The sequence below is a fragment of the Centroberyx affinis genome, unplaced genomic scaffold, assembly GCF_046629955.1.
Source record: "Centroberyx affinis isolate AG114_WGS23_722 - 3 ecotype Tasmania unplaced genomic scaffold, CSIRO-AGI_Caff_v1 ptg007494l_1, whole genome shotgun sequence".
NCBI classification, from domain to species: domain Eukaryota; kingdom Metazoa; phylum Chordata; class Actinopteri; order Beryciformes; family Berycidae; genus Centroberyx; species Centroberyx affinis.
The window spans coordinates 1-23,471 of NW_027283781.1; the positions used below are offsets into that span (position 1 = coordinate 1).

At 42.3% G+C, this 23,471-nt stretch overlaps 1 protein-coding gene across 1 annotated transcript; it reads left to right on the forward strand.

Annotated features, from left to right (window-relative positions):
* Nucleotides 1-5,519: 5,519 nt before the first annotated feature.
* On the forward strand, nt 5,520-23,471 carry sucla2 (succinate-CoA ligase ADP-forming subunit beta; the record flags this gene model as incomplete). Its single annotated transcript, XM_071513764.1, has 8 exons — nt 5,520-5,614; nt 6,845-7,007; nt 10,421-10,549; nt 14,026-14,164; nt 16,467-16,628; nt 17,691-17,833; nt 20,725-20,845; nt 23,384-23,471. Coding segments are annotated over exons 2-8 (914 nt in total), but the record flags the coding sequence as incomplete, so codon positions are not given.

Consider the following 23,471-nt stretch of genomic DNA (forward strand, 5'->3'; position numbering starts at 1 on the left):
CTGACGTGTGTAAGTTGTTTTTTAATCTGCAGCAAAACAGAGAAATCAACTGATCGGCTTTTCTCTGCAGAGAAACCACTTCAGATTCTCACATTTTTGTGTCATTTTTTACACCCAACCATGACTATAAAACAACATTTTAATGAGAAATTGCATATTATTTTTACACCCTTAAAGGCTGTTCTTGGTGGTTAGAGGAGCTGGAACCAAGCCGCAGGTTAATTGCATAATTGCATACAAACAGGGAGAGCTTAATGCGTGGTGGAATGGACCTTTATCTGTGTGTAGACACTGGGGTACGGTGGCCCTGTACAGACATTTAGAGGAGCAGTGTTTTTTGCTTTTTCAGATTTGTTAAGTGTTTATCAGTAAAAATCGTTTAGCTTTAACTATTCACTTCCCAGTGTTCCTTTCCCACCTACAAGACAGTAGGTTATTTTACATAAGCAGCTTCTTATGCTAATGAGCTACTGCTCTGATTGGTCTAGTGTCCACATAGACACTAGAGCCAAATCTGAATGGCTTGTACAAGGAGGTGTTTTTAATAGTTGGTGACTCTGGGGAAAAATGGCATTACTGACACGATTCAGATTTTTTAAAATATTTATTTTAGGCATTTTATGCTTTATTAGACAGAGACAGTGAGAGAGAGAGACAGGAAGGTATGGGAGAGAGAGAGGGGAGGACATGCAGCAAATGACCCCAGGCCGGATTCGAACCCGGGTCACTGCGGGAAGGACTGAGCCTTATATGGTACGCAATCTACTCGGTGAGCCCACCGGGGCGGCTCAGTATTCAGATTTTTACCGTTATTACTTCTCACCGGCAAGTACCCAAATCACCAGAAATATTCTTCTTCTCTTTGAAAATCCCTGCCTTTGCAGAAGTCTCACATCTGAGTCTGGTCTTGTCCGCTCCTCGATTTCAAGTCCTTGAAGTGAAGAAGAAGCGGTTCGACTAAAAGATGACAGAAGATAAAATGCCTTATTAAGCCCAAACAAGGATCCTCATTATTCCTCACACTTCCTTATTGGTGTCTTTTAATGTCTTTGATTTCCTTCCCTGTCGTCCTTGACAGATCAGTGTGTGACTCTGACCGTTTGATTCGCTGCACGGTTTCTTTGAAATGAGAGAAGGAGCTGCATACCGTCAGAGCCTCTGCTGCTGACATCCCATGACCCTTGTGTGTGTGTGTGTGTGTGTGTGTGTGGAGGGGGGGTTTAAATAGTTGCAAGCTATTCAAAAGGCTGTTCAGTATAGGACACAAACACACTCACACAGTCTAAACATAGCCCAGAGGTTCAGTGGTATCAGGTGACACTTGGCCTTACAGGTCCACCATAGCAAAAAGTTTCCCATATAACTAACTGTTGACACCTTTGGGAGACGGTGACATTATGTTAAGCCACCAGACGAATCCTGCTAATCCTGAACTGTGGCTTGTAAGTTTTACTGTTCAACCTGACTCCGTCTCAGCTAGGCATGGGACGATATGAAAATTTCACATCACGATTATCCTGGCCAAAGTAATTGCGATTCACGATATTATCCCGATAATAATCAAAATATGCATTAAAATGGCACTAAAACATACGGGAATCACTTTACCTTATATTTTGTTAAGAAACAAATATTTTTATTGCATCATAGGACACATATCTTTTTTTTGTGAACGTCCTTTTTAGTGAAAAACAAGGGGCAGACACCTTCCTCCGGCAGGTTCTGCAGGTGGGCACTTCATCTCTCTGTCGTTCCTTAGTTTTGAATCCATAGTTTTTCCACACATCCGATTTAACCTTTTTTTTTGTGGGGGATACAACGGGCAAGCCGAGCCTTCAGCCATGGTGACGACTGACTGGAAAGATGCCGGCTCCCCCTAGTGGCAAATGGCAATTGAAAATAAATCAGGAAATCAATAGGACTGTACGTTAGTGAGCTAGACAGCTTTTTCAAGTCACTCCTGAGGATATTCACGCTCATGTGAGGATATTCACGATTATCCCGATAATGGAAATTCACCAAGATAAAATGATCTTGAGTGTTCTTATATCCTCCCATCCCTAGTCACAGCTAACCGTCATTTGGCAGTCTGATTAAAGTCTAATTTTGAGATATACCTGTGTTCCTCCCTGGGCTGGGTAACAGATATGTGATCTTGAAAAAGAAAATAAATGTTGTCTAGAAATGATTGACATACAAACCAAGAGTTCATAAATAATAAGCTCATAAAAGAAATTTAAATTCTGTTTTGGGCTTACAGATAGATAGATAGATAGATAAATACTTTATTCATCCCCTTGGGGAAATTCAGGTGTCCAGTAGCTCACACAATCTGTATTAACATATAACTATAAATTAGAGACAATACACAATAAAAGAAGGTAATGCAGCATGCACAGGGTTAAAAACCCAAATTACTTAAAAGCAAAGAGTCATATAAATAAATGAATAAAATGTGCCAATAAAAAGTACCACATAGTCCAGTAGTATTATTGCACAGAGTTAATACAAAAGTTTGAAGTCGCTTTTGTTTTGATTCAGTCAAACCTCAAACATGACATTTTTCTGATCATCTTGTCCTTGTCCTTGCTGCTAAAACCATATATATATCATTTTCAGTAACGTAGGAAACACTCAGCATAGTCTCATTGACTTTCATGTATCTTTGACATTTTGCAGTTCATGTTCAGTGATTTGTTTCAGGCTCAGGCTGCTGGTTTCCAAAATCCACCAGTCTAGTTTATTAGCACAGTGACAGAAGTGATTCAATGACCAGACATCAGACACCTTGATTTAACCAGCCAGTTTGATTTCTAGATTAGAACAGAACGTTGGTTCACTGGTTACCTGTCCAGGTGTCTGGTAGAGTATTAGCCAATATTAACCTGTGTTTGTCTGGTGGCTGCTTGTGATTGGTCTGAGTGTAATAAAACATTATCTACACATGGAGAACAAGGTCAGCTCTCATTTACAACACAACCCACTAAACAGGGTTTCTATATTGGGTGGAACAAACTATCGTGTACAGATTGAAACTTCTTGAGCAGTTTGTTCAAACTCTGCAGTGTTTCCTCCTTCAGTTCAGTCGGTTTGTCGATGACCTTTGACCTCTGGTGGCACCAAATAACAACACTGAGAGTCTCAGTCCTCTAAAAAGAGAACTGCGGTGCGGTTCATTAATCCAACCGACTACAGGAGACCAACCCGAAACGCAAGGGATTATGGGTAGAAGGAGACGGAAAGCCTAGCAGAACAAAATTAAGTCTGGACTGATGCTCATATTCAGCTGTTTCTTCATGTGTTCTTACCTGGCGTGAACACCACAGAAGAAGAGACAGACAAGTCCATCATGCTGAGATAAGATGCGGTGCGGTTCGTTAGGAGTGAGAACGTAATCCAACAGACTACAGGAAATCACCCCGAAATGCAAGGGAACACCAGAGAAGAACAGTCGTGTCATGCTTAAATAGAGTTACAGGGACTGGGATCAGATTGCAAAGCGTGATAAAGTGTTAATATGTGTAGCATGAGGAAAACGTGTCTGATAGCAGGCAGGCTGGGACAAGATACTGAACAAAGACTCAGTGTCAGTGTGTGTCTCCTGCTGGCAGCAGATGAAGGAGGAGCGGCTCAACAGGTCCATTCAGGCTGTTCCAGCTCTTTTTTTTTTTTTTTTTTAATATAGCACTTTTTAAAACGCAAAGTTACAAAGTGCTTCACATATAAAACACACACACAAATAAATGCACGTATACAAACATACATGCATACATACATACACACAAACAAACACACGTATTTCTGTTGCCTCCGTGTAGAACTAGTTTAACACAGAGAACAGTTCATTATCGAGCAATGGTGGCATGGAATTCATTACCAAGTTTTTTGATTTCAGAAAGTAATACAACATGTTTTAACAAAAAGTTAAGATTGTATTTGTTTACCCAAGGAATAGTGTAGAATATTATGACTTTTTGTTTTTGAGCTGTCCATCCCACTTTTATTTGTGATTTAGTTGCGAAGTGATTTCTTTTTTCTCAATTACTCAAGAGATGAAATGATTATATAGAGCTATCGTATGTATTAGACAGGCTTTGAGTTGGTGTTTGTTGTTGTGTGTCTCAGTGGTTGTGTTATGTATTGAGTCTTATTGTTAGTATGAATGTTACGGATGTGTATTGATGTATTTTCTGTTACTGAATTATTGTTAAAAATGCTGATGGAGACCCCAGGAAGAGTAGCTACTGTTACAATACAGTAGCTAATTGGGATCTAAATAAACAAACAAATAAACAAACAAACAAACGTATACATGCATATTACACGTTAGCAAAAGTTAAAGCACACGACCAAAATAAACAAAACTGAAGAAAATAGAGAGAGATTTTTTTTAATAAAAAAAAGTTCCAAAGTTTGGGAGCTACAACCGCAAAAGCACCATCACCTCTGGATTTAAAATAGGAACGGGGAACAAATAAAAGGCCTTGATCAACCGCTAGAACAGGGGCTCAACAACTCTGCTATATATGCAGGGGCCAGGCCATGCAAGGCCTTGAAAGTAATTAGTAAAAATGTAAAATCTCTTGTGGACTGGGGGCTCTTCTCTGCTCTGTCTTGCCTGCTCTTGTTTGTTGTTTTTCTGTACATTAAAGAAACCTCCAGTCAGTACACATGCACTAATAACCGCTCTATAGAAGCCAGAACAGCCTTGAGGTATTTTATACTGTGATTATAGTCTGCAGTGCTGCCAACATTACTGCTGCACCTCCTCATACCTGTTGCATCACCGTCACACCCCAGAATCACAGTAAAGAGCTGTGGGTAGTTATATGTTAAAGATACTAGGAGCTAAATATATATTGAGAATTGAAGGATTTCTTGTAATAATTGTAATTGTTTAGATGATCTGTGTATTGTTCTACAGGAACATTTACAAGTCCTATAGGGGCTGTGGGGCCTATGGGGGGGGGGGGGGTGAGACCACTGGAAAGACTCTAGGCTCCTTCCAAGAATCCTTCAAGATCTCATCTAAAGTGATTTCCTTTAGAGAGGAAAAACTGAGGGAGTCACTCTCAGAAGTTCTACTGGCTGACCAGAGGTGTCACCAGTGTGAGAGTGACTGCTCAAAATCTTTCTTTCTTTTGTTTTTGATGCCATTTTATGTATTTTTTCTGTTTTATGTGAAGCACATTGTATTTGCCTTGTGTATGATATGTGCTATATAAATAAAGTTTGCCTTGCCTTGCCTAAAGCTTTCAGAGTTTCTGGCAGCACATGGTGGAAGGAGAGAAAGGAAGATGGAAAAATCACATCCAACATCTTGATCCTCTTCGGGGAGGGGGGGGCAGGAAGCAAAGGGCTGATGGGAAATGTAGTCGTAATGTGGAGAAACACTAGCACTAACTAAGTGAGATAGAGGAGAACAGTCGGCTCCAAAATGGACTCCCTGGTTTACAGTCATTACACATTTAAAGCTGTTATCTAACTGTCCAAATGTGTGTGTGTGTGTGTCAGGTTCTAAGGATCTGGTGGTGAAAGCTCAGGTTCTGGCTGGTGGCAGAGGGAAGGGGACGTTCGAAGGCGGACTGAAAGGAGGGGTGAAGATCGTTTACTCGTAAGTGTTCAGTCTGTCAGGAAACACTCCGATGCAAATGTCATGCTGGGAAAAAAAACCTCAAATCAGAGAGATCATCAGCTTGATCAGTTTCAGACAGAACTGATCTGATTTTGTGTGTTTTTGGTTCTCAAATTACCCAGCGGCTCAGAATTGGGTTTGTAAACCATAATTCTCTCTTTCTGTTCTTCACCTTCTTCTCCTCTCTCTCTTCCCTCACTCTTAATCTGTTTCCTGTTTCCATCCCTCCTTCTTCCTCCTCCTCCTCTCTCCTCTCCTCTCCTCCTCTCTTCCTTCCCTTTCCTCCTCTCTACTCCTTCCTCATCTTCCTCCTCCTCTTCCTCTCTCCTCCTCCTCCTCCTCTCTCCTCCTCCTCTTCCTCTCTCCTCTCCTCTTCCTCTCTCTTCCTCCTCTCTCCTCCCCTCTCCTCCTCTCTCTTCTTTCTCCTCCTCCTCTCTACTCCCTACTCCTTCCTCATCTTCCTCCTCCTCTTCCTCTCTCCTGTCTCCTCTTCCTCCTCTCTCCTCTCTCTTCCTCCTCCTCCTCTCTACTCCTTCCTCATCTTCCTCTTCTTCCTCTCTCCTCTCCTCCTCTTTCTGTCTCCCTCTTCCTCTCTCCTCTCCTCTCTCTCTCTCCTCCTCCTCTCTCTCCTCCTCCCCTCTCTCCTCCCCTCTCCTCCTCTCTCTTCCTTCTCCCTCTCCTCCTCTTCCTCTCTCCTGTCTCCTCTCTTCTCCTCCTCTTCCTCTCTCCTCTCCTCCTCTCTCTTCCTTCTCCTCCTCTCTACTCCTTCCTCATCTTCCTCCTCCTCTCATCTCTCCTCTTCCTCCTCTCTCCTCCCCTCTCTTCCTCTCTCTTCCTTCTCCTCCTCTCTACTCATTCCTCATCTTCCTCCTCTTCCTCTCTCCTCCTCTTCCTCTCTCCTCTCTCTTCCTTCTCCTCCTCCTCTTCCTCTCTCCTCCTCGCTCTTCCTCCTCTCCTCCCCTCTCTTCCTCTCTCTTCCTTCTCCTCCTCCTCTCTACTCATTCCTCATCTTCCTCCTCTTCCTCTCTCCTCCCTCCTCCTCTTCCTCTCCTCCTCCTCCTCTCTCCTCCCTCTTCCTCTCTCCTCCTCCTCTTCCTCTCTCCTCTCCTCCTCCTCCTCTCTCTTCCTCCTCTCTCTTCCTCTCCCTTCCTCCTCTCTCCTCCTCTCTACTCCCCCCCCCCCCCCCCCCCCCCCCCCCCCCCCCCCCAGGCCAGAGGAGGCGCGTGACATCTCGTCCCAGATGATTGGTCGGAAGCTGTACACTAAGCAGACCGGGGAGGCGGGTCGTATCTGTAACCAGGTGTTCATCTGTGAGCGCAGGTATCCACGCAGAGAGTACTACTTCGCCATCACCATGGAGAGGTCCTACCAGGTGAGGACACACACACACACACACACACACACACACACACACACACACACACACACACACACACACACACACAGAGAGATACTGATGGTCCTGATGGGTCCCACTACCTGTTTGAACTCTGAAGCGCTTCCTCCTTTAGTTTGGTTTGTTTCACCAGGTGAGAACAACGCCATTCACACCAAACTGCACAGAGAATAAACTCCATTCAGTCGGTTCAATCAATAATTAAAATGAAATAAAGTTACATTCGTATTGAGAAAAACGCTAATTCACTGTTTGCAATGGCATGAAAGAAATAATTAGAGATATTTCTTACTTATAGATATTTCTTTAAACTTTTAATTAATCGACAATGAAAATAATCGTTAGTTGCAACCCTCCTTCTCCTCTCCTCCTCCTTCTCTCTCTTCCTCCTCTCTCCTCCCCTCTCTTCCTCTCTCTTCCTTCTCCTCCTCCTCTCTCTTCCTTCTCCTCCTCCTCTCTCTTCCTTCTCCTCCTCCCCTCTACTCCTTCCTCATCTTCCTCCTCCTCTTCCTCTCTCCTCTCCTCCTCCTCCTCGCTCTACATTCGTATTGAGAAAAACGCTAATTCACTGTTTGCAATGGCATGAAAGAAATAATTGGAGATATTTCTTACTTATAGATATTTCTTTACACTTTTAATTAATCGACAGTGAAAATAATCATTAGTTGCAACCCTCCTTCTCCTCTCCTCCTCCTCCTCACTCTTCCTCCTCTCTCCTCCCCTCTCTTCCTCTCTCTTCCTTCTCCTCCTCCTCTCTACTCATTCCTCATCTTCCTCCTCTTCCTCTCTCCTCCTCTTCCTCTCTCCTCTCCTCCTCTCTCTTCCTTCTCCTCCTCCTCTCTACTCCTTCCTCATCTTCCTCCTCCTCTTCCTCTCTCCTCTCCTCCTCCTCCTCGCTCTACATTCGTATTGAGAAAAACGCTAATTCACTGTTTGTAATGGCATGAAAGAAATAATTAGAGATATTTCTTACTTATAGATATTTCTTTACACTTTTAATTAATCGACAATGAAAATAATCGTTAGTTGCAACCCTCCTTCTCCTCTCCTCCTCCTTCTCTCTCTTCCTCCTCTCTCCTCCCCTCTCTTCCTCTCTCTTCCTTCTCCTCCTCCTCTCTACTCATTCCTCATCTTCCTCCTCTTCCTCTCTCCTCCTCCTCTTCCTCTCTCCTCTCCTCCTCCTCCTCTCTCTTCCTTCTCCTCCTCCTCTCTACTCCTTCCTCATCTTCCTCCTCCTCTTCCTCTCTCCTCTCCTCCTCCTCCTCGCTCTACATTCGTATTGAGAAAAACGCTAATTCACTGTTTGCAATGGCATGAAAGAAATAAGAGAGATATTTCTTACTTATAGATATTTCTTTAAACTTTTAATTAATCGACAATGAAAATAATCGTTAGTTGCAACCCTAAAGTATTTGTATATTATGGTTTTAACATTAGCTTAAGATGTAACAGTGTTACTTCACTCCTAAAATGAGATGCCGCTCAGTGCTCACAGTGCCACTTTTGGCCAGCAGATGATGCAGTTGGATGCTGTCTTCGACACTGCTTTGGTTTCAATGAAAATAAATACATGAATAAAAATTAATAAATGAATAATGGAGTTTCCGATTTTTTTTTTTTTTCAAAGGTGGCTCACTTTGTCTATAAAGCGCTGTGGGAAACATGGCACTAACACTGCAGGGTTAGAGGAAAAACAACATATACAAACCAAGGAGGAATAAGATGTTTAGATCATGGAGGAGCTCCAACTAAGTCATGGAAAAGTCATGGAATTTAACATCAGGGCCAGGGTGGATCCTGGATGTTAATATTATGTTACACACAGTCACACATGTAAACCCATTACCAGGACAGACAATTCACCCAGAGGTTGGACACAGAGTTTAGTGGTCACGCTGAACAAAGCCACTAGATGGCGTAACAGTAAAGGCAATGGTGAAAGTGTTGGCGTTCACCTTCAGTGAACTTCTCTGCTAAGACATGATGCATGTTTATCACAGAGCAGCAGGTCAGCCGAGTGTTTCCAGAGACCGTACTGGAACCAGTAGGTCACAGGTTTGATCCCCATAACACCCAGTGTGTCCTGTTGCAGTGAGAGACACTGAACCTCACCTGCTCACTGACTCCTGGATCTCCTTTCTCCTTTAACTTGGATATAAAAATATGCTTTAGAGATAGGAATTTGCATTTATAAACTCTTATAGTATAGTTTATACAGTTTACAGTCGTTTTATATTTTTATTTTTCTCACTGTTTTACTTTTCAGATTACTTTTTCAGGCTGTTAAAACTGAACAGGACTGTAGCCTACTGGGATGGGACTGGGGGTAGGACTGGGTGGTGGGGTGGATTGGGAGGATGAGTAGGAGAGACCAGGGGGTTGGGAAAGGGGAGGGCGGGTTTATATTTTGTATATTATATGATGATCTTGTATTATGTATACCAGAACTTTTTAAAAATTCAATAAAGAGATGTTTAAAAAAACAAAACAAACAAAAAAAAAAAACTGAACAGGACCCCAAAAGATGGTTGGTTATCTGCCAAAGTGGCTGGTGCAGTGAGTAGACTTACCAGCCAGAGAACACATCTACCAGCATTTGGTAGATCTGGCCAAGTTTGGCTTTGGCTAGTGAGTTTGTTTACACTACCAGACACTTTGGCACATAACCAACCATCTTTTGGGGTCCTGTTCAGTTTTAACAGCCTATCTGAAAAGTAAAACAGTGAGAAAAAAATAAAAATAAAACGACTATAAACTGTATAAACTATCCTATAAGAGTTTATAAATGCAAATTCCCTTCTCTAAAGCATATTTTTTATATCCAGTGCAAAACAGTGAAAGTAGCTGGTGAACTTTGGGACCAAAAAAAGTGATTTCCCTGCTGGTTGCTTGGTGCTGGAGGTGATTTCCCACGCTGCTTACATTACAGCGCTCCTACACAGGCTGGAGATGTCTGCAAATTCCAGGTCTTGATAAAAAAAATCGCACAAAAGACCCTTGTCTTCTCACATATTGTGATATTTGCCTCTGAAGAATAATCGTCATCTATAGAGTGATATGACGGCGTTAGAATTGGATTTTATCACACTATATTGTAATTATGTATGATTGTCATTAAGGGAGGCACTCCACAAGCCCCAAGGGGTTTCTTTGGTCTTCCTTGCACATGCTCTTAATGATGTTGGTATACATTATGGATATTTTGTTTGAACTACTACTTTTGTGCTAAATAAAAAAAATAAAAAAAGACGTGTAAAGACGAGTAAATTATACCGAACACCAAAATCTGAAAATCAAATCAAGAACTGAAGATCTGGAAAAGTATGGAATTCTAAAATGTAATCCAGAGTATAACCCTTGCCCCCCCCCCCCCCCCCCCCCCCGCACAGGGCCCCGTGCTGATCGGCAGCTCCCAGGGGGGCGTGAACATCGAGGACGTGGCAGCGGAGAATCCGGACGCCATCGTCAAGGAGCCCATCGACATCGTGGAGGGGATCAAGATGGAGCAGGCCGTCAAGGTAGGATCAGCACCCAGCACCCAGGACACACAGAAGAAGAAGAAGAGGCAGGGGAGATGGATGCTGTGTGTGTGTGTGTGTGTGTGTGTACGCGCCATTGAGAACCGCAGTTTTTCTCAGAGGGAAAGTCTTGTTTCATACAGCTTCCTAAACGAGGTGCAGGTACAATCTCTGACAGGGTCTTTTTATTGTAATTTTTCACATTATATCATAGGTCCAAACAGGTCCAACAGAAAAAGAAAAGGAAACTTAATCGAATCCCCCACCCACCACCCCCCAAATACCAGACAAACACATATAAACACTATACATAGCCAGACATCCACAGAAGGAAAATAAATAACACAAATAGAACGAAATGACAGAAAAATCGGTTACATTATCATGCTGTCAGCCTCCATATCCTCAACAAAGGTTAAGAAAGGCTGCCAAATAGTATGGAATGTCCCAGTAGACCCTCTGACAGTATATCTAATCTTCTCCAATTTAAGATGGTACATGACTTCCCTGATCCAATGACTATATGTCGGTGGAATAGGGTCTTTCCATTTAAACAGTATCAATCTCCTGGCCAGGAGAGAGCAGAAGGCCAACATGCTAATCTCCCACCTACTGTCTGCATATAATTGAAACTCAAAGCAATATTCAAGAAATGTTCAATTTTGCGCAGGGCTTATGGCTGCCAATCAGGGTTTGCTGATATTCACGATTATCTTTCACTAGGCAGGATGATGATGAAGCGTTTAGTCCATCGTTCAATATCTCTAAACTCTAGAAGATGCTGCAGAAGTGTCCTCACATTCTCCATGAGAGCTGTCTGACCGTCTGCCACATATACCTGTCTGTCTGTCTGTCTGTCTGTCTGTCTGTCTGTCTGTTTGTCTGTCTCTCTGTCTGTCTGTCTGTCTGTCTGTCTGTCTGTCTGTCTCTCTGTCACTCTGTCACTCTGTCTGTCTGTCTGTCTGTCTGTCTGTCTGCCTGTTGCTCTGTCTGTCTGTCTGTCTCTCTGTCTGTCTCTCTGTCTGTCTGTCTGTCTGTCTGTCTGTCTCTCTGTCACTCTGTCACTCTGTCTGTCTGTCTGTCTGTCTGTCTGTCTGTCTGCCTGTTGCTCTGTCTGTCTGTCTGTCTCTCTGTCTGTCTGTCTGTCTGTCTGTCGGTCGCTCTGTCTCTCTCTGTCTGTCTGTCGCTCTGTCTGTCTGTCTGTCTGTCGCTCTGTCTGTCACTCTCTATCTTTCTGTCTGTCTGTTGCTCTCTCTGTCTGTCTGTCTGTCTGTCTCTTGCTCTGTCTGTTTCTGTCTCTCTTTCTCTCTCTCTGTCTGCACTTCTGTTTCTCTCTGCCTGTCTATCTGTCTGTCTATGCTTCTGTCTCTCTGTCTGTCTCTCTCTGTCTACACTTCTGTCTCAGTCTGTCTATCCATCTCTCTCTCTCTCTCTATGCTTCTGTCTCTCTCTCTCTCTCTCTCTGTCTACACTTCTGTCTCTGTCTATCCATCTCTCTGTCTTTGTCTACGCTTCTGTCTCTCTGTCTGTCTATACTTCTCTCTCTCTGTCTACACTTCTGTCTCTCTCTTTCTCTGTCTACACTCTTTATCTCTCTATCTCTGTCTCTCTTTTTCTCTGTCTAAACTTCTGTCTCTCTTTCCCTGTCTACACTCCTTTTCTCTCTCTGTCTCTCTCTCTGTATCTCTCTCTCTCTCTCTCTCTCTCTCTCTCTCTCTCTCTCTCTCTCTCTCTCTCTCTCGCTCTCTGTTATTTTCCAGTGTGTATTGAGTGTGTGTTGTCATAGTGAGAGGAGAGGTTCAATATATCTGACAGAAGAGGAGATGATTGCAGGCTCTTGAAGTAAATGGATCTCTGTTGATATTCCCCTTTTTTTTTTTTTTTGTCCGTTGAAATCACCTCAGTGTGTAGAGCTGCATGACATCAATAAAAAAAAATCAGATGGGTTTTTCTTTGCAGCATATTGCCAATGCAATATGATTCGTGATACATGTGGAAATGGCTTTTTTCCACATCATTTCAGCTTTTTGACAAATGTAAAAAAACAAAAAAACAACACAAATCTGCTCAGAATGAATGAAAGTGATTCAGTGATTCTACGCAGCAGAACAGAGGAGAATAAGTTGTGAGAAACTGTCTGGAACATTTGAACCTCTTCTGTTTGTTTGACTGATGGAGCAGACATAAAACAAAGTCTACATACCCAAAGAATTCTAGTTATTGAGGGAACGCCTTGAGGGAATTTCTTCAAATTTGGCACAAACGTCCACTTGGACTCAAGGATGAACTGATTAGAATTTGGTGGTCAAAGGTCAAAGGTCAAAAGTCACTGTGACCTCACAAAAGACATTTTTGGCCATAACTCAAGAATTCATATGCTAATTATGACAAAATTTCACACAAATGTCTAATAGGATAAAATGATGACGTGATGGCATTTTATATCCAAAAGTTCAAAGGTCAACTTCACTGTGACGTCATAATGTTTTGCTTACCACTGTAGCTGAGAAAACCATCTTGGGTCATTCTACAGAAACGGTGGAAGTGCTGTCACTTACTTTTGCAGACACCAAAATCCTTTAAGTTGACCTAATAATCACATTAATTATATATGTTCAGTAAATAAAGACTGTCCTAGCAATGATAAAACAAAGTTTATTGGCGGAGGCATATAACTGCAAGGCGGTTATTTCTAGTTTTTATTCTGATTGAATGATTTTAAAGCAATGGTTAAAGGTGTGGAGGAAAGTGAAATGTTTTTGACCCATAGTTGCCTTCACAGTTGTAAATAGCTTTTATAATGAATCATTGAATGTTTGTTAATCTTGTGTGATGCTGTTATGAAATGTTTGTTGGATAAATAAAGATAAAATCAAATACAAATAAATAAAATGACCTCAAGGCCTGAGATGAAAACACATTAAATCAGACTTTTTTTTCACTTTCACTTTTATAGCTGCCAGCAAGATCAAGGTTTAAAAAAAAACAAAAAAAAAAGGCTGTTGATTTCTGACATAAAAATGAAAAATTACAACACGTGGTTGTGTAAGTACGAAAGAGAGAAAAAGCAACAGGATTTTAATGAGTTTCATTTCAACAGAAGATTACTGCAGCCGGGGGAGGGGGGGCAATGCTTTTTCTGGCAAGTTTTTTTCTCTCATAAATTTCTGGCTTTAATCTCAGAAATGAGTTGTTTTTTCTCCGAATATTACCCCCCTCCTCCCGGCTGTCATTAAAAAAAAAACCCCCACCTACAATGGCCCTAATACTCTTTCATACGTTTCAAAACAATCAAGAAAAACTGCAAAATCTGAAGTGGTGTGTAGACTTTTCATCTCCACTGACCAGTGTGTGCATTTTCATATTTTACGTCAGCAGCCTGGTCAGTTCAGATGTTCCTTCAGAGTGTGAGTGACGGTCAGTCTGGATGTGTGTGTGTGTGTGTGTGTGTGTGTGTGTGTGTTGTGTGTCTGCAGGTGGCGCAGAAGATGGGCTTCCCCCCCGCGCTGGTGAACGAGGCGGCAGAGAACATGATCAAACTCTACAACGTCTTCATGAAGTACGACGCATCCATGTTGGAGATCAACCCCATGGTGGAGGACTCCTCTGGCATTGGTACACACACACACACACACACACACACACACACACACACACACACACTCTCACACACACACCAGCCGTCAGTTGATCACCGCTTGACCTTTCTAGTACGGTGGCCGAGACGTGTCGAAGGAACCGCATATCCAAAACGCTTTGCAAATTCGAAAAACACAAGATCATTAACGGAAAACACAAATGCAAAAATCACAACACAAATGTAAAAGCCACAACATAACAACAGAAGTGAGCAGGACGAGATTACTACAGATCGCCTGTAATCACATATAATACACACACACATACATACATACACTCGTAAGATAGCACCAGCAATTAAAATGAAACGTTTTTATGGTGAAATATATTATTACCTTTTCGATTTTTTTCAAATGACAAAGACAGTACAATTCACACTAAGTGTGTGTGTGGAGAGAGAGATACAGACAGACAGACAGACCACATTACTTTTCACTCACCACAGTACTCACTATTCAAATAATCACAATGCACAACCGACAAGCATAGTTAACATCAGTGGTGTCATTACTGGCTCGCTAGCTGCTAACGTTAGCTACAGATCGCTAGCTGCTAACCTTTAGCTACAGATCGAACCGGTAATCCCGCCCAGTGATGATTTCATTGGGTTAGCGGACGATTTCATTGGTTTAGCGGACTATTTCATTGGGTTAGCGGACGATTTTATTGTTTTAGCGGACGATTTCGTTGGGTTAGCGGACGATTTCATTGTTTTAGCGGACGATTTCATTGTTTTAGCGGACGATTTCATTGGGTTAGGGGACGATTTCATTGTTTTAGCGGACGATTTCATTGGGTTAGCGGACGATTTCGTTATTTTAGCGGACGATTTCCTTGGGTTAGCGGACGATTTTATTGTTTTAGCGGACGATTTCATTGGGTTAGCGGACGATTTTATTGTTTTAGCGGACGATTTCATTGGGTTAGCGGACGATTTTATTGTTTTAGCGGACGATTTCATTGTTTTAGCAAACGATTTCATTGTTTTAGCGGACGATTTCATTGGTTTAGCGGACGATTTCGTTGGGTTAGCGGACGATTTCATTGTTTTAGCAGACGATTTCATTGTTTTAGCGGACGATTTCATTGGGTTAGGGGACGATTTCATTGTTTTAGCGGACGATTTCATTGGGTTAGCGGACGATTTCGTTATTTTAGCGGACGATTTCCTTGGGTTAGCGGACGATTTTATTGTTTTAGCGGACGATTTCATTGGGTTAGCGGACGATTTTATTGTTTTAGCGGACGATTTCATTGGGTTAGCGGACGATTTTATTGTTTTAGCGGACGATTTCATTGGGTTAGCGGACGATTTTATTGTTTTAGCGGACGATTTCATTGTTTTAGCGGACGATTTCATTGGGTTAGGGGACGATTTCGTTGTTTTAGCGGACGATTTCATTGGGTTAGGGGACGATTTCGTTATTTTAGCGGACGATTTCCTTGGGTTAGCGGACGATTTCGTTATTTTAGCGGACGATTTCCTTGGGTTAGCGGACGATTTCGTTATTTTAGCGGACGATTTCATTGGATTAGCGGACGATTTCATTGGTTTAGCGGACGATTTCATTGTTTTAGCGGACGAATTCATTGGATTAGCGGACGATTTCATTGGTTTAGCGGACGATTTCATTGGTTTAGCGGACGATTTCATTGGTTTAGCGGTCGATCCGTAGCCCCGCCCCGATCTGTAGCCCCGCCCCGTTCTGCAGGCTGCAAACTGGGTGCTTCTCTGCACATGTGGAAGAGGAAAGCTCTTGCCCATTTGAGAAGTAAGTGAAACAATGTTCGCATTGAACAACATTGCTCATTTGTGACAATCACATAGTGATAGTAATCATAGTGAGCTAGCGAACAACGTTTCACTTACTTCTCAAACAGGCGAGAACTTTCCTTTTCCACATGTGCAGCCAATAATAATCCACCGGCAAAAATAGTTGATCGGCCCGTTTCAATGTCAACATCCGTTGTTGCTCACTTCCGTTGTTATGTTGTGGCATTTGCATTTGTGTTGTGATTTTTGCATTTGTGTTTTCCGTTAATGTGCTTGTGTTTTTCCAATTTGCAAAGCGTTTTGGATATGCAGTTCCTTCGACACGTCTTGGCCACCGTCTTCTAATGTTTAAAGAACAAAACCGAAATCTTTCCAGGTGGCGCACAACACCGTGTGCTTTAAGTGGCTCTTGTGCTGACGTTGCTGTCTCTCGTGTCCCACCGTGTCTCTCGTGTCCCACCGTGTCTCTCGTGTCCCCCCGTGTCCCCCCGTGTCTCCCTGCAGTGATGTGCATGGACGCCAAGATCAACTTCGACTCCAACGCGGCGTACCGGCAGAAGAAGGTGTTCGACATGCAGGACTGGACCCAGGAGGATCCCCGAGACCGGCAGGCCGCCAAGGCCGACCTCAACTACATCGGCCTGGACGGGACCATCGGCTGCCTGGGTGAGAGCAGGGGGAACACACAGAGTAACACATTAACACATTAACACATTAGCACACTAACAGACTAACAGTTGAAGAGAAACATTCAAACATGAGGCATCCACCGTTTGGAGAAAATCAAGCCCTACTCTGATGAAATGAGTGATAGAGCTGCAACGATTAATCGATTAGTTGTCAACTATTAAATTAATCGCCAACTATTTTGATAAATGATTAATCGGTTTGAGTAATTTTTTAAGAAAAATACGTCAAAATTCTCTGATTCCAGCTTCTTAAATGTGAATATTTTCTGGTTTCTTTCCTCCTCTATGACAGTAAACTGAATATCTTTGGGTTGTGGACAAAACAAGACATTTGAGGACGTCATCTTGGGCTTTGGGAAACACTGATCCACATTTTTCACCATTTTCTGACGTTTTATAGACCAAACAACTAATCGATTAATCGAGAAAATAATCCACAGATTAATCCACAATGAAAATAAGTAAAGCACATTGTGGTTTACTGTCAAAGTTAAGAATCATTGTTAGACTTTTCCTACAAAAATAATTCTGCTTTTGATTTTGATAAAATCAGCTGTATTATCAAATACTGACAGGAAATTTGGGGAGAATATTGTTTTAGACAAATTATATACACCGTCATATCTTTTTAACTTAGCTTTTAATTGATTGGTTTTATTGATTGATTGGTCATTTATTTATTTTTAAATGCTTTCTTTTTATCATTAATATATTTTATTTACATCCTGCTTCACGTCATTTGAATTGTGCCTCTGGTTTGAATTGTGCCTTTGTCTTTTTTATTGTATCATTTTATTGTCTGTGAAGCACTTTGATCTTATGCATGAAAAGCGCTATACAAATAAAATTATTATTACAGTGTTTTTGGAATTTTTGGAAAACGCCTCAGGTCTTGTTTTCCAATTTATGGTGAGGCATTTTGGCAGTGAATGGTAAAATATATAAAAAGGAGATTAAAAAATAGGAAGCACAACTTTACACATATCAATAGTAAAATAAGTGAAAATAAACACGCTAACCGGATCATTGTGTGTTGCAGTGAACGGCGCCGGTCTGGCCATGGCCACCATGGACATCATCAAGCTGCACGGCGGCACGCCCGCCAACTTCCTGGATGTAGGGGGCGGAGCCACGGCTCAGCAGGTGACCGAGGCCTTCAAGCTCATCACCTCCGACAGGAAGGTAAGAACCGACCCGCCGCCTCGTCATCACGTCTCCCATAATGCATCTGTCCTGCTTTAGTACTGTGAACAGTGGTCACACCAGTCATTATAAAATTAATACTTTTTTGGCTGCTGGTCAGACTGAGGAAGACATTTAGAGAATCACTTTGGGCTCTGGGAACTAGTGATGGACATATGTCATTATTTTTGACATTTTATAGAATAAATGATTTATCGATTAATCAAAGAAATAATCTCTAGGTTAATGGATAATGAAAATAATGATTAGTTGCAGCCGTAGCAATCTCTGAACCCATCGTCTATCGGTCTGACGACTATTAGACTCTGGGGGCGACGGCCAATATTTGGGGGTTTCAGGCCAAGACTTCCTCTTCCGTGCGCCGGTCATTGTTTACAGTCCGATTAGCAACTTGAGACGAGAGAGTCCAACGTTTCTCCACACAATACACAAACATCGATACTTTTTGTAGGTGTTTCAGGTCCGGACGACATTTGGGCTAATCTCTATAAACAGATATCTGCATATGAGACGTCGTCTCTCAACTCCGACTCCATTCTCGCGCTTCAAGTCGCTAATCGGACTGTAAACAATGACCGCCGCACGGAAGAGGAAGTCTTGGCCCGGATGTCCGCTGGCTACACCGGAAACCCCCAAATATTGGCCGTCGCCCCCCAGAGTCTGATCGCCTTCAGACCGACAGACGATGGGTTCAGAGATTGCAGCCGTAGTCACAGGAAGTTTCCCTGAGCAACACACCGAACCCCCGACTGCTCAGATGAGAGCAGCAGCTGAAATGTAAATGTCAGCGTCCCTCAGCGGAGGGGGGGGTGGGGGGGGTTTGGGGTCGAGGGACACACTGCATGCTGGGGGTTTTACCCTCAGTACCAGCGGTGTTGTGACATTTGTCAGGCGGTTTTACCGGCAGTCGGTCTGACGCAGAACACTGCAGGGAAGAAGGAAGTGACTTCACACTCTCAGAGAATCAGCCAGCACACTGATGTCAGTCAGGATTAATACAACTGGTTAGTTTGTCTAGTGGTCAGAGAAACAGTCTGTAAGATCTGCTCATCTCACCATGTAGCGGATTGCCTATAGAGTTTTGGGGAGTTCAGAGTTCAACAAAAAAACACCACTCTTCGGGGATTCAACAATATACAACAAAAGTTAGAAATTCAGTTTGTTCCCTTCAGTTCAGTTCTCAAATCTGTTCCGAGTAAACCCTCTTCCCAAACAAATCCAAAAAGGATCTCTGGCAATGTTATCAACTCTGCCTCTTCTCCAGTGCGACGTTACGCCACCATCTTGTTTTTCGTCACCATATTTAAAGGAAGAGGGGTGGATTACTCGGGAGGATGCCCGAATCCCATTGGCAGAACAAGGGAGGTGTGACTGGGGTGTGAATTGAACATTTATAATGAGAGAAAAAAACAATATTTATGGCAGATCGCCACAACGATACGATTCAGTACGTGATCTGAGGTTCAGGATCAATACAACCAGGATACGATGTGATCAATAAAAGTTCAGCGACAACAAAGTCTGACTGTGCAGAATTCTGTTTATTTCTGAGACTCAAATCTTTCTAGCGATGCCATTGGCTGCTAGAATGTAAACAACAATTTAAAATGTCATTACAAAGTGACAATAATATAATTTGGATGGAGAGCTTGTGAAACTCTGATGGTCAAGAGTCTCATTAGTGATTACTACAGCAGAATAACATGGAGCTGATATCACCATTCATGTTCCTGACAGCAGAATAACATGGAGCTGATATCACCATTCATGTTCCTGACAGCAGAATAACATGGAGCTGATATCACCATTCATGTTCCTGACAGCAGAATAACATGGAGCTGATATCACCATTCATGTTCCTGCCACACCATATGGACTGACACTGTTTTGTATTGAGATATATTGAATTTTGATACATCGTCCCATCACTAGCAGTGTTGGGGAAAGTTACTTTTGGAACTAACTAGTTACATTAGTCTTTGTTAAAAGCAACTCATTAGAGTACTTCAAGTTACTCACTTAAATATCGTCAAACTCAGTGAATCTGCTCACTCACATCTAGTTTTTATGAACAAAATCTTGCACCTTACTGTGCAATGACTTGCACAGTAAGGGCCGGGGGTTTGATTCCCACTGATGTTAAATGTTAAATGTTTTCCCTGCTGTGCTGTAAACCCTCTGGAGCAAAGCCTCCACTGCACCGCACAAGTTAACTGGACTAGAATTTATAACCTCCTCCTCTCCTCTCCTCTGCTCTCCTCTCCTCTCCTCTCCTCTCCTCTCCTTGCCTCTCCTCTCCTCGCCTCTCCTCTCCTCTCCTTGTCTCCTCTCCTCTCCTTCTCTCCTCTCCTCTCCTCTCCTTGTCTCCTCTCTCCTCGTCCTCTCCTCTCTCTTCTCCTCTCCTCTCCTCTCCTCTCCTCTCCTCTCCTCTCCCCTCCTGTCCTCTCCTCTCCTCTCCTCCCCTCTCCTCTTCTTCCATCCCTCCCTCTTCCTCCTCCTCCTCCTCCTCTCTCCTCTCCTCCTCTCTCTTCCTTCCCTTTCCTCCTCTCTACTCCTTCCTCATCTTCCTCCTCCTCTCCTCTCCTCTCCTCCTCTCCTCTCACCTCTCCTCTCCTCTCCTCCTTGTCTCCTCCTCTCCTCTCCTCCTCTCCTCCTCTCTCCTCTCCTCTCCTCTCCTCCATGGTGGGACACACAAACCGCTCTCCAATTATAGTAGTGGGATTCATGTCCAGATGCATTGTGGGTGAACACATCTGACAGTTTGATTAAGTCATGTTGCTGCTGCTGTGGTGTGTTTTGTTTCTGACTGGTTGATTAATGGTGCGTGTGTGTGTGTGCGTGCGTGCGTGTGTGTGTGTGTGTGTGTTCAGGTGCAGGCCATCCTGGTCAACATCTTCGGAGGCATCATGAGGTGTGATGTCATCGCCCAGGGCATCATCATGGCTGTTACAGACCTGGACCTCAAGATCCCCATCGTAGTGCGGTTACAAGGTAGAGCACACACACACACACACACACACACACACACACACACACACACACACACAGACACATGCACAAAATCCCAATTGTAGTGTGGTTATAAGGTCAAAACACACACTCGCAAACAAAACATAGACACACACACTTTATCTTTGTACTTTGTTTTGCTCTTTCACACACATACTCTCATGTGCACACACACACACACACACACACACACACACACACACACACACACACACACACACACACACACACACAAAGTGTAGACTAGACACACACACATGCAGTCACTGTATCAAATTGTACTCTTTACTTTCTCACACAAACACACACTTCTGCGTGCACACACACAAAACTTTGCACAGTGTTGTGGTGTGGATACAAAGTAAACAAGATTCTGACACACACACACACACACACACAAACACACACACGCAATGCAAACCTTTTTTGTACTCCACCAGCCTCGCCTGGTGCAACCTGCTGGTCGTTAGGAGCCATCAGCCCCTTAACACTTGAGTAAATGGACAGAGACACACACTCTCTCACACACACACACACACACACACACACACACATACACACACACACAGTGTGTCTTCCAGACAGCTGGTGGAGTCGAGGGAGAACTGTGTGTCTGTTTCATTTGATGCTTCCCACTTCAAAGTCTGTCTGCTGGAAACGAGGGGGGGAGTGATGAAGACAAGTCAACTGTGTCTTATTCCGATTATTAGTTATATACACACATATTATTAGTTATATAAACTCATATTATTAGTTATATACACACATATTATTAGTTATATAAACTCATATTATTAGTTATATACACACATATTATTAGTTATATAAACTCATATTATTAGTTATATACACACATATTATTAGTTATATAAACTCATATTATTAGTTATATACACACATATTATTAGTTATATACACACATATTATTAGTTATATAAACTCATATTATTAGTTATATAAACTCATATTATTAGTTATATACACACATATTATTAGTTATATACACTAATATTATTAGTTATATACACACATATTATTAGTTATATAAACTCATATTATTAGTTATATACACACATATTATTAGTTATATACACACATATTATTAGTTATATACACTAATATTATTAGTTATATACACTCACCGAGCACTTTATTAGGAACACCTGTACACCTGCTTATTCATGCAATTATAAGCAGGTTTACAGGTGTTCCTAATAAAGTGCTCGGTGAGTGTATATTACAATATATTAATAGATATACGTGGTATAGAAACTTGTTAGTCCTCTCTGTCTCTAGAAAGCTCCAGAAAGCTTGACAACCCAAACCGGTCTCTCGGGTTGGGGACTGGAGGAAGATCAGTGATGAATTGCTGATTGAAAGTCTTTTCAAATCTCTGCTGATCTAACCTAGCCTGGTGAGAGACGCTCAGACGGGAAGTGGACAGAGGGACAAAAGTGATGCTCAAGTTGATTAAAAAAAAAAATCACATTTTTATGAGCCCCGATCAAATCTTTTTCTGCCTCCGCGCCCATTCTCATGAACGCGATATTTCATGCCTGGAGGGATTTCTTCAGATTTGGCACAAACGTCCACTTGGACTCAAGGATGAACTGATTCGAATTTGGTGGTCAAAGGTCACTGTGACCTCACAAAAGACGTTTTCAACTCAAGAATTCATACGCTAATTTCACACAAATGTCTAATAGGATAAAATGATGAAGTGATGACATTTTTATATCCAAAAGTTCAAAGGTCAGCTTCACTGTGACATCATAATGTTTTGCTTACCACTTAGGGCTGTGCCAAAAAATCGATACAGCTGAGTATTGCAATATTTTTTTCCATGATACTGTATCGATTTTCCAGCCCCTCGTATCGATACATTAAAAAAAAAATATTCATGTTTTAAACGGATTTAAAATGTCCTTAAATTTCCCTCAAATCCCTTTGAATTAAATAGTTTTGACTCAATTTGTCCGCTGAGTTATCAATATAATGTGATGTACATATTAGACTACCTAGATGGTACACAGCAAGTTATATTTTCAGCTCTGGTTTTAAATTTTCAGTAAATTATGCAGAGTATTGCAATGTATCGCAATATGTATCATATCGCAATGTATCGTGATACATATCATATCGTGAGGCCAATACCCAGCCTTATTACCACTGTAGCTGAGAAAACCATCTTGGGTCATTCTACAAAAACGGTGGAAGTGCTGTCACTTACTTTTGCAGACACCAAAATCCTTTAAGTTGACCTAATAATCACATTAATTATATATGTTCAATATATAAAGACTGTCCTAACCCTAACCCTTAACATTGCTGGAAAACGGTGAGAACTTAATCTATAGCCTGTGGAAGTACGTCAGCCATGTTTGTGAAAAAGGTCTATTCTGTTCTGCTGTGAAAGTGAAGTAGTGAAGACAGCAAGGTGCATCATGGGATTTATCAGCCCGCGTGGGCCCGGGAGCGGACGGTGTGTGTGTGTGACGCTGTGTGTGTGTGGTGTTTCAGGGACGAGAGTGGACGACGCCAAAGCTCTGATCGCTGCCAGTCCACTCAAGATCCTGGCCTGCGACGACCTGGACGAGGCCGCCAAATG